General features: G+C 40.9%; 1 protein-coding gene across 1 annotated transcript in view; it reads right to left on the reverse strand.

Moving 5' to 3' along the window:
* Positions 1–14075, reverse strand: part of LOC146329520 (voltage-dependent T-type calcium channel subunit alpha-1I-like) — an 89178-nt gene that overhangs the window by 26889 nt on the left and 48214 nt on the right. Inside the window, exons 13-15 of the mRNA XM_084714437.1 lie at positions 12680–12758; positions 9857–9978; positions 7076–7528 (exon numbers count right to left, since the gene is read on the reverse strand). Of these exons, the coding sequence (XP_084570563.1) occupies positions 7076–7528; positions 9857–9978; positions 12680–12758 (654 nt within the window). The remainder of the gene's footprint in view (positions 1–7075; positions 7529–9856; positions 9979–12679; positions 12759–14075) is intronic.

The following is a 14075-nucleotide window of genomic DNA, read 5'->3' on the forward strand; positions in this document are numbered from 1 at the left end:
ATCTTCTCCACCTCTCCACGCCACTTTTTTCATGACCCAGCTGCCTCTATAATCATACATATCGCTCTGATTACTGCATCATTTGTGCTCTTGGTTGGTAGAAATTCTGTTAAAGCTCTCAACTTGTTTTTGTTGTTTGTCCCCGAGACGAGTAAATAAGGCTGCAGTTCTCCACCGCCTATTAACTGATCTCACTTCACAATAGTCTGATGCTGTGAGAGTATCATTAAAAAGCTGAAATCCAACTTTTGTAATTTTTAATAATATTTTCTTTAATACCTTTATTACAAAGATTTACATAACGCTTCTGGTTTTATTTTCCTTCAGCCATCGTGTTTGTTGTGAATCTGGTTTTGTCAGCTAATTGTTCCTTTGGAGAAAATATCTAAACCTCACTACGAATGCTCATAAAAATAGACCGAACACAGCGCTTATATCCCGACAAAGCCATCTGCTGGCTAATCAGAATAGAGATTTAAAACACAGTGGATATAGGAAGACACATGAAAAGAGTCCCTCATATTTCCTATTGTCTTTTTTTTTTTGTTTTTTTTATAATTCCTCCACCGGTTAAAAATACCAAGTAGGCTGACAGACAATAAGCTATAAGCACAATGAGACTGTGGCGGAGCCCGCCGCCCACTCACGATCTCCCTGTGTTCCACAGTCAGCCTCGCTCTCTCTCTCTCTCTCTCTCTCTCTCTCTCTCTCTCTCTCTCTCTCTCTCTCTCTCTCTCTCTCTCTCACTCTCTCTGTTCTCTCCTCCCTCCTCTCACACACATTGATTCAGTCACATTCTTTGAGATGGATGACAGTATTAATTTCCTTTAGTCTGAAGCAAAGTACAAAAATTACCCAGGTTCATTAGGTTCACATGCACCGTTATAAACATACCAGGACTTAAAAGTAAAGAAAAATTGCAGAAGAACTCAGATTCGAGTCGCTATATCTTCAGCTAAAGGGTGGACACATGTAATTGTTGGGCTGATTATAATTAGGACCAAGTGATATTTCAGTCTTGGCCAGATGGTAGGGTAGGTTAGCAGGGAGATGAAATCACATAATGTGGCAGTCATTATTTTTTTTAGCTGCCTAGCAGAATAGGCTGTAAGCACAATGCTGACAAACATTGAAAAGTTATAATAGCAAACTTTTAGATGAAGAGTCACCCAATATTGAGGACCATACTTTTTAATTTGATATTATTGAGGTATTTTTTGTTACAACTTTAAAGATATTGATCATTTCTGAACTGGGTTTGTGAATTTTCAGAATAAATGAAGTGTTATAACTGGATTCAGGAACAGGGTCACACCTCTCTCTCTCAAACCCCTGCGCCTCCCACAAACCCAAATCACCTGCGTCTCATTAATTAGTCACTGGGCACCTCTCTCCTCCAAACACCTGTGTGCGCCTTCATAAGGGAATCTGATACCCTCCCGTTCGTCTCAGTTCTCACGACCCTTCCCTGCCCCAAGACCCGACTTTTTTTCTGCGGGCAGAACACAGCTCAGGACCCAGGTTCAACAACAAAGCGCAGGAGCTCACAGAGACACGCCCCCACCCTGAGTGTTACCCCTCAGGTTCCTGGCTCTGCAGCTCGAAGACGACCTGACCTCCTTCATCCCTCCCCTCTACCACTTCGTCCCTCAAACCAAAGTCAAAACAAAGTCAGTTTCCCTTCGAGCCAGACTCCTCAAAACCTGTAACAAAAATAAGTCAAATTGAGGCAAACAGCTGCAGGCCTACTGTATTTTCAAACGCTTAATATAATTCACTAAATAGCGAAAGGGTCTGTTTACTTTATATTCATATCATGAATATAAAAACGCAAATTAAACTGTACGCTGCATGAAAGATAAATGAAAAAAGAAATTGGTTATAATAATCATCTATCTATAGTTATCAGTTTCACCAAGACAGAAATCACACCACATAATTGTTTCTTCTAGTAAATTCTATAATAAAATGATAATAAATAACTTTCAGATTGTTATTTTTAAATGTTTGGAGAGTTTACTCATGTTGCTGCTGTGTGACGCTTTCTTGTCACAGAAGGTGCGTCTTTCTGTATTTTTATCTGCAGGTGAAGAGTAGCACCATGCCACGCTGCGTTTCCTTCAACTCTGCCGTCTCACACAAGTTTGAAGATTGTGACTCTGCACGCTCATGTCGCATACAGAAGCAATACTGTCATGTGACAAATATCATTTTTTTAAAAAAATTATTTATTTTTTTTGGTAGTATCAAAGTCAATCCTGCAGAATCGTTCCGCTCCCTCTCAATCCGATATTCACTTTAGCTCTGTTTTGATCTCCGCTAACTCCTAAGAAAAAGGAGGAGTCATAACTCAGTCGATTTTCTGCAGCTGGAGGAGCAGGTTGTGGGCAAGAAAACGAAAAAAAAAAAAGCAATGATCAAAATAGACTGGAAGGATCTGCGGAGCTGCAAAAACAGTGAGCAAATTAGAATGAGGTGATTTTATAGTCCACTTCATTATGTGTCAGCAAGTTAACCAGTATTCTTGTATTAAGAGTGGACCAAAACACTACACGTAATGTGAAAGTGGTTATCATTTCATTTTGCAGTTCCTCTCAGCTCTACAGGGTTTTTAAGTTGGTTTCATCTCAGTGTTTTCTTCTGTTTTTCAGTCCATAACTTGTTCAGTCTCTCTGTTCTCATCATCTCATTTTCAGCTTCAGCAGGCAGCTGTTTTCAGTGGAAAGGCTCTGATACCTGCCAGAGCAGCATACAGGCAAAGCCAATGACTAACTGATGAACATAGTGGAGCATTTAGCAGCTAGAGAGCCAGATATTTCCCTCAGGAGCTGGTAGAGAACAAAAACAGAGCTCACAGCACAGAGAGTATTAGAGGTACCTTCATCAGGTGGGTACAGACACGACTCCAAATGTATGCTAATGTTGCTCAGTGTCTGCTGAATGTGTTAATATGCAACTGTCTGCGAAGAAGACATCAGCTTACAGGTGATATATCTATGATTCATTTCAGCTGTCCTGCATTTGTACGCCCACCATCTACCCCAGCCTCCTCCTGGCAAATCCACCATGTTATGTAAGGGATAATGTACAGTAATTCACAACCTGTAAGTCCTGTATCACCCTGTCAGGGTTTATTTTACAATAATGATTTGCTTACTGTACATTATCCTGCTTATTACATGGTTAATAAAAAAAAAAAAAAAAAATCAATAATCACAATAATAATTTAAAAAAATATTTTATAAAATCATTTTTTAGGTGACTAACTATGTAATGAGCAGGATAATGTACAGTAAGCAGGTCATTATTGGGAAATAAACCCTGGCAGGGTGATACATCTTGAATCATCCTGTCTGAATTAGGGTTGCAAAATGTAAGCACTTTACTTAATTAATCATTGGTAACATTAACAATCAATTAATCATTATTTTTTTAATCAAACAAAAAAAACAGTAACCACAGTAACATAATGCATATTCTGACAGCTTTACCCAGCCTATTCAACGTAATTATCAAAACAATTTAATAATAATACGATTCTAATTTATAGGAGACAGGGTTCTCCATTTACAGCTTGATTCTGCTGCCCCCGAGCTGGCAGAAAAAAATAATTTTTAAGTTTTAAGACGCTTGTTTCTAGTGTCTCTGAATCCACAACCTCCATTTAGCATTTCTCCCCAGTTCTTGCCCAAATTTTCAGAAATAACTGTTGCTGGATTTGGAGGGTTTGCCTTGACTCGACTGTCGCCCTGTATTTACTGAATTTGTTGCAGTTCTGTTTGTTCAGTGAGTGGTCCTTTCTGTGCACGGTGGAGGTAACATTCAGGGTTTCTTGCCTTTATATGTTTCTATAATAGAGGTCTGTTACTTGCTTTAACATGACAGATGAACTTTGCCCGCTGAAAATTTCAGACTGCATGAAGAAATAATGAGTCCAGACTGACTCTTTGTTGTTCTGGCTTTCTAGGTAAAAGGCGTAGCGACAACACTCGGCTCCTTCTGCTCCTGCTAATCTGTGTTTGTGTTTTACGGGGTCATTTCTAATGAGCCACCTCGCAGTTTACTTGGTGCTGCTGTCACCTGCCCAAACACATTAAAGTTAAGGAGCAAACACTTGCTCGGTGCAAACACACCTTTCGTCACTCCCCACAATCAGTCAGTCAGTAAGCTGCATCGAGGCACTCGGTCAGTCAATGAGTCAAACACAGTTTGTCACTCATTCAGCCACTTGCTCATTGACTCGCTGCAGCAACCACTTAGCCACTTGCTCTCCTCTCATTTTGTTTCTCTGCCTCTGTTGCTCTCAATTGTCATTTACATTTGTTCTATTTCCCTCTCTCCGTCTCCTGATTTCCCCCACCTTTCCCCTTGTTTCTGCCTTTGTTTGTTTATTTACTTGTTTCTTTCTTTCTGCCTCGGCAAGTGCACTGCTAAAAATACCTGTTCTCATCTGCAGGTGGTATAATTTCATGTGAGTGTGATTATAGATGGAGCTTGTACCGACTTGCTGTTTGAGATGCAGCAATCAGGGAGCTGAAGAATGAGAGCCACCGCCACCGCTGCCCCCACTCACGGTATTTTTAGAATGGTGGAGACAGCGGCCATTTAATATCTTTGCACGTGTGCGTGTGTGCACGTGGATCCTCCGCAGCAGAAGTTTTAGTTTTGCGTGGCATGTTCATTCACATGTGCACGAACGTCATCAACACTTTGCGTTTGGACCGATAGGGCCGTGATATTTCATGAATAAAGACAACTCCAGATGCTGCAGACCCACAGAGCCAAAGCTGATGACGTCTTGAAATAACCAGGACAAACATGCCAATCATGTATTTTTAACAGTCTCTCAACACTGGGCCTCATGCAGGAACATTTTGGTTTTCTTGTCCCAAATCTTTTGCAGTGACACTTGCTCGTACCGTTCCAAGTCGATCAAACTCTTTTAACTGCAGAAACTTGTCATAACAGCTCATTTCAACCTGATGAATGTCACGTCTTCATGAGGAGGTTTTAATCTACACCTTCAGGTTGTTATGTATGTGTTCTCTATTTCTTTTTAGTCTTTTTCTGACATTTTTGTGAATGAAACTTGCCCACAAATAGAAGTCCTGCATTTGAAAATCGGTGCATAAAAGCACAGATGTTGCTGTGTCAGTAGTGCTATCAGGTGACCCGAAACAATTAGAAAACATTAAATACAGAGGCAAACAAGACGCCTTCGGAGCAGCACACTGAAATAAAGAATGGTTTAACATTCAGTTAGATGCTATAAGACGTTTCTCCAAAGCAAAATGGTTCATGACTTAGATCAGAGGTGGTTTAAGGGACAAGATTGTCACTGTATGATCCTCTGACAATAAACCGTCCTTACAGCTGGGCAAAACAGAATCAATTCTGTTTGGCAAACCTAGATTTTAAAAAAGCCACAGACTACTAGGGTTGCACATTTGACAGCAGTGTAGGGGTTGTAAGTATGGCCCAAAAAGTGGTGGGAAAATTGAATGCCAGAACTAAGTTCTTGGCTAGAAAGTCGGTCTTCATGGACAGGGAGAGTCAGAAACCCGTGGTATCCAGCTTAATCCAGTGCAACTGTGATTACTCTGGCACATCCTGGTATTGTAGTCTCCCCAAGTTATGGAAGACAAAACTTCAGGTCTCCCAAAATAAACTCTCTCTTGGTCTTGGTCCATGGGAGCAAACATGGGGAGCAACCAGTTCATGCAGCTAAACTGGCTTCCTGTTGGGTCCAGAGTGGCAGATAGAACCGTCAAGTTTACAAAATCATAAATGGTGCAGCTGAAAATAACTTTTCCCAACAAGTCAGAGAGTCTCACAGGAACAACACTAGATCCAGTCACGCAAATCTGATATTGGTAAGAATCAATAGCCAGATTTTAAATACTCAGATACTCAGCTGTCCAGGATCAGAACAAGTTTCCTAACAACATTAAATGGACTACAAACCCAGTCGCTTGTAGCATAACAGTCAGTGTGTATTTTAGTCTGTTGTCAGAATAGTTCCTGATATTGTTAAACAAACAAAAAACTAATATATATTCTTTTTCATTTAATCTCTTGGTTATTTTTTCAATTAATCAAGTAATTGTCAAGTCATGTCAGTCTTATTTTAGGGAACTTTTCATATAAAAAAAAAAAGTTGAGATCATACTCTTTATAATATTGTTTACAGAGACCCACCAAGAGTGAGTGATTGTTTGGTCTATAAGATATCAGAAAATAGTGAAAATAGTGAAAAACAGTGAATTCTGTGAATGTTTGCAGATTTCTTGTTTTGTTCTCTGTCTTTTCTTTCCTTACAGTTGAGAAGCCATTTGATGAACTTTAAGTTGATCGACTTACTGGTTAATCAATTAATCATTTCAGCACTGAGTGGCTAATTTTCTAGACTCCACAGTTTGTTCGAGACACCGATGTCTGCTGATGCTTCGGATCAAATTCTTGAGGGAGAAAACAAAACAAAACCTCTCAGGCTGTGACTATCGCTGAAGTGGTACTCCACTGTAACTCATGAAATGCATCAGTGCAGTCGGCGATTAAATTGGTGATTCTGTGATTATATTGTTGAATGACTGATGACTCATCTGCCTGCCTCCGCTATCTGAATTCAGACAGGATTTGATGCTGCAGGGAGTCTGCGGTTAGGAGATCGCCGGCCTCGGAGCCCATCAGCTCATCACTCACGATCCAGAATGATGAGCTCCTGCTGAGAAGTGGTCATGTCTCATTGTCTGGTATGAATATGTCTCAAATGAAAAAAGTGAATATCAGGCATAATCAGTGGAGGAAAGAGTACTGAGAGCCTGTACTCAAGTATAAGTACTGTTACATTGCTAAAATATAACTCAATTACAAAAAGCACAGAGTATTCATTGCAAAAACTACTTAGAGTATTAGTTACTTTTAACAGCTGATGTCACAATGAATCGATTAACGATTAACCATTAAGATCTTTACTCCCAACATATTTTGCCACAGTGTTTTATTTTGTTTTTCGTTTGTATGTCTTTGTTTTCATTGGCTTGTTTGTGATCAGATCATCCTGTTGTCCACTGACCTGAGCAGGAGAGAAGAGCCGACATCGATGGTGTCCGTGTCCCTCATGAGCCGCTCCGCCTCCTCCTCCATCTCGTATTGGCGCGATCACCCCGCCGCTCGGACCCCCGACCGTCCCCGCAGCAACTGCGCCAGACGCCCCTCCGCCCACACCTGCCCCGCTTGCGGCGCCTCCTGTGGCCCCAGCGATGGCGCCGATGCCCCCCATCATGCAGCAGAGGCCTCCCTGAGCCAGCTCCAGCTCGATCTCGGCGTCCATCTCGGCGTCCTCCTGCGCCTCCTTGTTGGAATCGTCCAGATGCTTCATGAGCACGGCCACCACCACGTTTATCAGGACAAACTGGGCCGTGAGCACGAAGGACACGAAATACATCGGGGAGATGAACTGCAGTCCGGCGTGGCAGCCGTAGTCGCTGCCTGGGCCCACTGAAGGAGGGCACTCCCTCAGTGTGTCCTGGTGGGTGGTGGGGTATCAAGAGAGTTCAGGGGTGAGGAAGAAAGGAAGGGTCAGACAGAAAAACAGGAGGAGTGGGTGGACAAAAAGGAAGAATCATACAAATTCAATGGGAAGAACAAGAGACTCGCACTTGCCAGTGCCATGTGGCGTGCTTAATCTAGGGGCCTGAAATACCATTTATGATGCCACAGCTGTTGCTTTTTCTGCTGTGATCTCAGAATTAACCCAGTTGGGTACCACTTTAATAAGGCTAACCTTATAAATGATGCATAAATGGTTTATAATTAGATTATTAATTGGGTTGTAAATGCTTTATAAATCATTAATAAACTGTTACAACACATTAGATAAAAAGGGCAACAGCAGCCTGCTGCTTGCCAAATAGTGAGCCCACATTTTTCTGTGCTGTTAAGCCTCAAATCTCACAACCTACTTAACTTACTCTGTCTTCTCCGTCAGCAGCATTAATACCTGTGAGCTTCAGCACATATTTGCTCTTAAGTTACTATCAGCATATCTTAAAGGGACTGGCCACCCAAAAATGAAAATTCAGTCATTATCTACTTACTCTCACGCCGGTTGAGGGTAGGGTTTATTTTGTTAGTCTGCAAAACACTGCTGGAGTTTAACAGGAAAACGGTGTTGCAGAATCTCCCAAATAATGGAAGTGAATGGTGACCAGTTTTACAATGTAAAAAAACAACTGGGAAAAAAACCTAAAAAAAACCTAAAATATGCCGTATGGAGGTGTTCATAGTTTTTTTCCAGTTGTTTTCTACAGTCAGCCATTCTGTTTTCCTGTGAAACTAAACTGAACCCGACCTGGCATGAGGGTGAAAAGATAATGGCTGAATTTTCATTTTTGGGTGAACTATCCCTTTAAGTTACTTTGTGTCCTCCATCAGGAGAATTTGTACCCGTCAGCTTCATCACACATTTGTTAATAAGTTACTGGCACTTAACCATAATCAGCATATCTTAATAATAAAAAAGACCCCCTTTTATCAGTTATAAATGGTAGTAACTCATTAGTGACTTTAATCAGTAGGAAGCAGTAACTGGGTCTTGCCAAATAGTGAGCCCACATCGATGTATGACAACTGATATACTTTGTTGTAATTGTTTATTAATAATTGTATTGTAGTGTTTACAACCTAATAAAGAATAAATTAACTTGTCAAAAAAGCACATTGTACCTTTAATATGTCAGTTATTTTTCAGATGAATGTTTACTCATTTGGTTGGTTCTTTAAAAATGTAGAAAAGCTCAGATGTTACTGATAATAATCACAATGGCTCCATTCTATTCAAGTGTCCCTGTAAGTCATGACCGTGCGATCGCATGCTCAATACCAGGACCCTGAAGGAGTAGCAGCCAAATGGAATTCGGCCATCATTAATTCTACATGTTTGCTTTTCTTACCGTGACACAATCCTCACATTGAGTTCTGCCTGATAACAAACCAATTAACTTATTGTTTCAGAACTAATAAAAGAAATCATAATGATTGGATGAGTAAGAGGGTCAAAACTGATATAAGTGTGTTCGTTTAATAAGAATCTGAAAATGATTCTACGGGAGCAATCTGATGAGTAATTCCTTTATGTTCAATAAAAGAGACTCATTTAGAGTGAACACTGAAGCGATTTGTAACATAACTCTCACTTTCTGGCTCGCCCAAAGCTCGAGGCCCGACAAATTTTCCTGTCCGTCTTCCTTTCGTCAACAGTCAGTCACTTTTTCTAAGAGCCTAATCAGCGCTGATTAACTTTCTCTTGGAAACGGGGCTGAGACAAAATTTTAAGAGCTCAAGGTACTTGGTGTGATTACTGAGTGAAAGATGAGGAGGATCAAATACTCAGCATTTGTGAGTGGAGATTTTAATCTTTATTCATTCGTGGAAGGTTTTTGTTGAGTTCAAATTCACTTTTTCTGCGCCGTCTTTGCTAAAGGACACGCTCATTACATTTCCCCTTATCTAAATATCATCTGGTCCCGAGATCTGAACTGAAGACCTTCAATTACAATTCGGCATCTTGGCTTCTGTCTGTGCTGAGTAAAATAGATTTGTGCAGCTCAAAAAGTAGAAAAATAAATGCTTGTATGTATGTCTGGACTCTAAAGTAGAGCAGCTTTAGACCGCCACCTCTCTACTTGACCCTCATCTGAGAAAATGTGTGCTGTCTCCACCGGAGGAGATGAGGTGACAGCGAGGAAAGTGAAAACCGATCATTGTAGTAAATCGCACAGCCCGCTCCAAGTGACAAATGTCGAGAGATGAGTGTGATGCAAACCCATTTTAATGCAGGTGTGATCTGAAATACCTTCATGATGCCGTTCCAGTTGTCGCCGGTGGAAACCTGAAAGAGCGTGAGGAAGGCCATCCCAAAGTTTTCAAAGGTGGCGTGTCGGCTCATGCCTTCACAGGGGTAGTCAGCGTTACACACTGAGAGAGGACATGGTGAGAAAAGACAGAGGGGCAAAGGGAAAGAGAGGGTTTGGAAGGTGAAACCTTGGTAACGTCAAACTTTAATGAAGGTTGTCTGACAGATCACAACTTTAAATTGGTTTCTGTGGTCAAAAAGTTAGCTTTTTTTTTAATCTGTCTGTTCGTACGGCTGAATTAGAAATGAGCCAGATCTTGAAACTCACAGAGAGGAACAAAGGACAGGAGCACAGTGATTCACAGGCCGTGACAGGGCAAACATTTTGACACTATTATGTCTATCAGAGTGAAAATGGACAGAAACAGCAGTCAGACCACAGGGGATGGTGAGCAAAAGGAAAAAACACTATGTTCTTGCTTTTTCTCCCTTCTTGTCCTAGCTTCACTTTAAACTCATAAGCTTTGCCATGTTTTTATTGTTGTTTTAAGCGTTTATTTTGTAGGTTAAGCATCAAATTTGCCTATTCCCGCATGCCGGCGATGTTGGACTAATGTTGTAATATTGAGGGACAGTCAAGAGCAACTATGTGAACATTAAGCTTGATTTGAAGCCAATTACATATTAAGAGTAGCAGGTCAGATGCAGGTGACTGTTTTCTTTTATTTTGCTTTAAGTGAAAGTTTACACTGCAGAGCGAGCTGCGTTACCTTTGTTCTGCAATGTCACCCTGTCACTGGTGAGTGTGTGTGTTGCTACTGTGTTTAAATTTACTTAACAGACATGATGTGAAGGTAATGACATAGCTATGTATGCAGAAAGACTGGTAGAACTGCAGAAATTCATTTTCACCGTTATGTAACTATGATTAGCACCCAGCAGCTAGTTCACTCAGACCATAGTTACCCACTGGGCAGTGAGGTGAGCTCCACAGATAATGTTACACTCAGTGCAAAGCTGCTCCATGGGTGGTGCTGGTGGATTTTCTATCTTACACCAGTGCAGTTGCCATATTTGCCACGTCTGCAAGATAGCAGATGCACTTGCGGCAAAATGAAGGTGTGGCCCAGCGCGTTTGCATGCATGCGTGAAATTATTCTCACTCATAAGGAATCAGGAATTATTGTTCTAATTATAAAGGCCAGTAAATCTCAATAGACCTGCAAAGCTATCGGATCGTCCTTATCAGGTCAGTCACATGACAGCAGTGTTTATTGGGATCCAGAAAAACAAAGTTTGAACAATCATGATCTTATACGGTTATATCTGACCACGAGACCAGTCTGACCCAGGGAGAAAACAGTATGTGTACTTCTGTTAAAGCCTGATGCCGGGTGGATAATCTGTGTGTAATTTTGCACGCAGGTTGAAGCTGCACCTCAGTGCGGCTCAGGTGGGTGTTAAGCTGGGTTGAGGTGCAGCTTCACAGCCAGACTCTCCTCTGTCTCACTCCTCACTTCAGCCAGCAGAGCTGCATAACAACGATGATGATAGTAACGAATTATAAAATATAACACATTTTCAAGGTGCTGTAGTGTAAAACATAACCAGTTACATATCCGCATGACATTTATAGTTCATGCACTGCATTGCAATTTACACATGAAACTGCTTTCATCTCCATACACTATGCACTCCTGTGCTTGCACTTATCGAAGCGGGAGATCTGTCTCCTCTCTTGAAAATCTTTTGTCTTTGTTTCCTCCTGGTAAATCCGCCATCATGCTGCCACTGCTTGCGCTCCTGGTGCACCTGCCTCTTAAAGGTGACGAGAGCTGACTTTCTGATTGGTTTATCGCACGCTCGGCCTGAACTCGTCTGTGAATTAATCAGGGTACTTGGGCACAGCTGATAGGTGTGTCCTGCTGTGTGCTGCTGGCACAAAGGGGTGGGACAGGACAGGATACCTCTGTGCCCCTCACACAAGCCAGCAAAGGTGGATTTGGACACACCTTGAATAAATTAAATGTATTGTGTCTTACTTGCACTTTTGATTACCAATACATACTGCATACCACACTGTTAACCCAACCTAAATAACCACAGGGGAAATGATGTCGTCACAACAGCCCTAAATGGATCCTCCAGTGCTGGTGTTCAAGTGGCACATATGCCGAATACCACATGGATTTAACCACAGTTCTGGAAACCTGTCATTCAGTGGGATCAGGTCAAGCTCAACACTAAAGACAAACGATCACCGACCCAAATCAAGCCCCATGTGACCTTGATGAAGGACCGGACTTGTCTGCACAATCATTTGTAATTAATTTTTCATTCTGGTGTTCATTACACTTAGTCCTTTGGCTGATTGATTGTAATTCTAATTTTGACTCAAGGTTTTCTTCATTTTCACTTATAGCAGTAGAGTTGGCTGAAACTATTGGTCTGGTAGCAGTTTTTGTCCAGGATGTACGATCTAAAGGATTCCTAGACATTACCACAAATCTCAAGAAAAGCTTAGTCATGAAAAACATTTGATTCTGATTGGCCAAAGAAATATTGTGGCAGTAGATATTATTCATTTCCTTCATTTGACCAGTCACAAACAAACACAGCCGATTCCCACTTTCAACACAAAAGCATGGCCAGACAGACGAGCAACTCTGATGGCTACTGAAATAACACAAAGATATGTTTCTAACACTTCCTGGGGTTGTGTTAATTAGAAGTGCTTAAAAAAAGCAAATTTAAAAAGGAGCAGGTCACATCTTGCTTGTGTTTTAATCACTTAATTAGCAACAAGTTGGTGAGCAAACTTACCCAGCTCTCCAAACAGCTCCACTCCCAGAGCTGCGTAGATGAAAAACAGCAACATGAAGAGCAGACCAAGGTTTCCCACCTGTCACAAAAAAAGGAACATTATTCTAACAGCGATAACTCATATAGATGTTTCTAATGTATTTAATCAGTTGTACCTCTATAGTTAGGTATGGAAGGGCAGATTTCAGCCTCACTAGATGTCAGCAAACATCTATTTGCTATGCAGATATATAGTGGAGTTATGGCCTCCTGAAGTCTCCCTGTCAATGTTGTTATCCAAGCTTTTCTGTTTATCTGGGATGGCCATGCATACGTTTCTGCTTGTGTGCGTCTGTATTCAACGTGGCAGCCTGGTGAGTAACTTTCTCATATTTCAGCTTCACTAAAATATGTTTCTGAAAACATATTAGGCCAGAAATAGGCGATGCAATGACAAAATCTCAAGCCATCTTTGATCAACCCTTGGTCTGAGTTTTAGGAGTTTCCGTTCAAAACCAGAGTGGTGGCTGCCTGGTTACAATATTTCTTGTATTCCAGCCAAACATTACACTAAAATGTGTTTCTGAAAACATCTTAGGCGAGAAAAAGGCAATGTAGTAACATAATCTTCATCCATATTTAATCAGCGCTGCCTAGTTTGACAGGTTGATCTGAGTTTTGTGAGCAGTGTCTGTTCAGATGACACTTTTTTCCCAAACTTCACTGGGTTATCAATAAGAGTATTTGTCTTGTCTGAGATGCTGGTGCTCTACCGCTCCCTCAAGAGGAAGTAAATGTCATATAAGGCACCTTTAAACAATCCCCACTCAAGTACAGTAACTGTCAAATAGTACAAAGTAAACTTTTGTAAAACTTTAAGATTTGTTATTGCCCTTTGCAAGCAAAATAAATAGATTTCAGTGTTTTCCCCATTAGTTCAGTATATTTCCAAGGTATTAACAGCATTTACTGAAGATCTAATAGGAGAAAAGAGGAAGATTTCATTGAAGATTATACAAACTACAACCAGCTGAGCTGCTAAACAATTTATAGTGTGTCAGATCTTCTCTGAAAAGAATCTCTCACTGTGTCGCCCACCCAGCTGGATGGATGACAGTGTGGACAGAAAGCCTTTTTTTATGAAATCTGAAAACAGGCAGGTTTTGTGATGGAATCTCATGCATTTTTGAAATGCCGCATTAGGTTTTGAATGTCTGTTTAGGTCTTAAAGGTCATAAAACCAAAAAGGATCTTGCAAACATTTCAGCTAATCAGAAATAGTTCCAAACAAACTTCAGGTTAACACAATTCAAGCAGCCACAACAAAAAAAAACCCATCCCTGCTTCAAATCAGGGATAATCACTCTATTATACGGTTTGGGGAAGATTTTACTCGCTGACTTCTTAACAGGCATGA

This window comes from Lutjanus erythropterus, chromosome 3 (genome assembly GCF_056507025.1).
Source record: "Lutjanus erythropterus isolate fLutEry1 chromosome 3, fLutEry1.hap2, whole genome shotgun sequence".
In the NCBI taxonomy this organism is placed as follows: Eukaryota; Metazoa; Chordata; class Actinopteri; order Lutjaniformes; family Lutjanidae; genus Lutjanus; species Lutjanus erythropterus.